A 2181-nucleotide genomic window follows, 5' to 3' on the forward strand; every position below is an offset into this window, starting at 1 on the left:
TTGTGAAATGGGATGTAAATCTATTCAAGATCTTACAGCACAGTAGCACACATCATCACAGTATTATTGTGGATGTGAGAGACCACGTTAGACGTACCGGGGAAGACGTCCTGTAAATGCTGCAAGTACACAGGCAAGCTTTTAGGTTCCAGTTAAACTGACCTCTGGAGGCTGGAATTGGTAGTCAGTTCTTTTGAGAAAGCACTGTTCTGTCTGAGTGAATGTTCTGATTGTCTCAGCATTGTGCTTGAGTGGAGTGCAGCGCCAAATGAACTCCTCTGATTCAATCCCCTCCACTGTGACACCGGATGAGACAGTCATTGAGGAGGAAGGACTGAGACTCCTTCCCCTAAACACACCCTCTTACAGTGAGGGAAACTGCCATATGGCAAAGGTCCAAGAGGTCTCTTGCATGCTGTCTGTGAGGAAGGTTCGGCACTCTCTCTCTCCTCCCACAATGCACTGAGAGTCTCTGGAGGCTGATAGCCTGGCTCTTGGGGATCCAGGGGATCTTTGGAAAGAAGGATGCTGATTGACGGTACAGTCCTGTGCACTGTCATCTCGGATGTCCCGCCTCCAGCGCTCTCCCACACCTCTTTCACCACCTTGTACCGCAGTTTGGTCAGCTGGTGCAGGCAGCCCACTTTTCGTTTCATGATCTCAGCGCAGGTGATGGTCTTTGTGACCGCACGACCCGAACCAGTGAAGACCACCTGCCTGAGCCCATCAGCGCTCACACCTCCCCCACTTACACCCTTCTCTCCCTGCATTCGCGCCATGGCAAATCCCATTAAGTTGCGGATCTTGCTTCCCTCCTTCACACGCATCTCCAACACACCAGAAGCCAGTCCCGGGAAGGGACAGGGGCTGTCCTCCTCAGTTCGGCACACTTTCCTGAACCCTTCCTGCCCTAGTTTGAGTGCCGGAGGAGGGACAGGTAGCGGTGCTGGTTTCAGCGGGCTGGAAACATTGTTCACCGCTGGTGGCTGGCTAACATTGCCGTACATTTGACCCTGGTAGACGGGGCACATCCCCCCATTCTCCATTTGGATTGGTCTGTTCACCTCCAGTCCTGGGTAAGGCCTGACAGCGTCTTTGGTCAGGTACTGGTTCTGGCCACTAACCACTCCACACCCTGTGAACATTTCTGCAGTCCTCAGTGCTCCAGTGTGTTAGTCCAGACACACAGTTTCCTCACGTCGAATACTGCTTAACACCATTTTCTTATGTATGTGGCGCTTCCCTCTTCCCTTCAGTTACCAGCTGTAAAGTTTCAAGACTTCTTATAAGAAATGTTACCCGCTCCCCGAGAGCACTATCAACAAAGTCTTTAAGGCTCCCTCTCAGAAAGAGCTGGAGAAATAAGATAAACGCCTGGCTGTGGAATTAAGAGCACCGATGGGACCTTTCAACATGTTCTTTAAAGAACATCTGAATTTCGTCCCACAAATTAAATAAGTGCTCTGGAGACAGTAAAAAAAAAACACAGCTAAATCATTTACTTTCCTTCATCTCTATGTATTTCATATGGTGCCTTTATCCTTAATAGTTGAGAAAGATACTGAGTGCTTTGTTGATTCTTCTTTAGCAAAACTTTTCTAAAGAGAAACTTAAAGCTCAAATTAAGACTCCACCTTTTCCTCAGCGATCCAGTCCAGCGTTGTTGATTTTAATCTGCTGAGCATGTCGCCTTCAACTCAAAATTGACCTCTTGGGTTGTCCAGCTGTTAAGTTCCTCCTCCTGTTTCGGACCTCTGGATGTTTTACTCCAGCTTGTGTAGGTCTGCGTCTCCCCTTCTTGTGCCCATTTTGACATCCACTACAGTTGAGGCCAGGGCTGCACAGAGGTCTGCAACTGGGGTTTCGTCCCTAGAGTTCGGTCTCGTCTTCAGTGATGCTCTGGAAAGTCTGTTCTGTTCCCCACAAAGAGACATAAGGGACAGGAGCTGCCTCACAAATGCTCACAGGAGGAGTGTCTGTATGGTTGAGGGGGAGCATGAGGGAAAGGGGAGACAGCCCTCTTAAAGGCGCAGGTCTTTTCATCTTTTAGACGAACGCCCTCCGCTTCACAGCTGAAGCCTGCCATCTGAGGAAAAAGAGGCGGGCAGGGCTACTGTGTCCCTTTAAAACCTAGAATGCAGATCCCCGGCAACTTTGTCAATCTCTTTAGAGGACGTTCCG

The 2181-nt window shown here is 49.5% G+C and overlaps 1 protein-coding gene across 1 annotated transcript; it reads right to left on the reverse strand.

Moving 5' to 3' along the window:
• On the reverse strand, positions 1 to 1145 carry LOC311485981 (ribonuclease P protein subunit p25-like; the record flags this gene model as incomplete). The annotated part of the gene is made up of 1 exon (XM_084541723.1): positions 1 to 1145. One exon carries the CDS (start codon positions 1143 to 1145, stop codon positions 318 to 320), a length of 828 nt encoding a protein of 275 aa, XP_084397849.1. The 3' UTR covers positions 1 to 317.
• Positions 1146 to 2181: the final 1036 nt, after the last annotated feature.

The sequence above is a fragment of the Chelon labrosus genome, assembly GCF_963514085.1.
Source record: "Chelon labrosus genome assembly, chromosome: 3".
Lineage (NCBI taxonomy): Eukaryota > Metazoa > Chordata > Actinopteri > Mugiliformes > Mugilidae > Chelon > Chelon labrosus.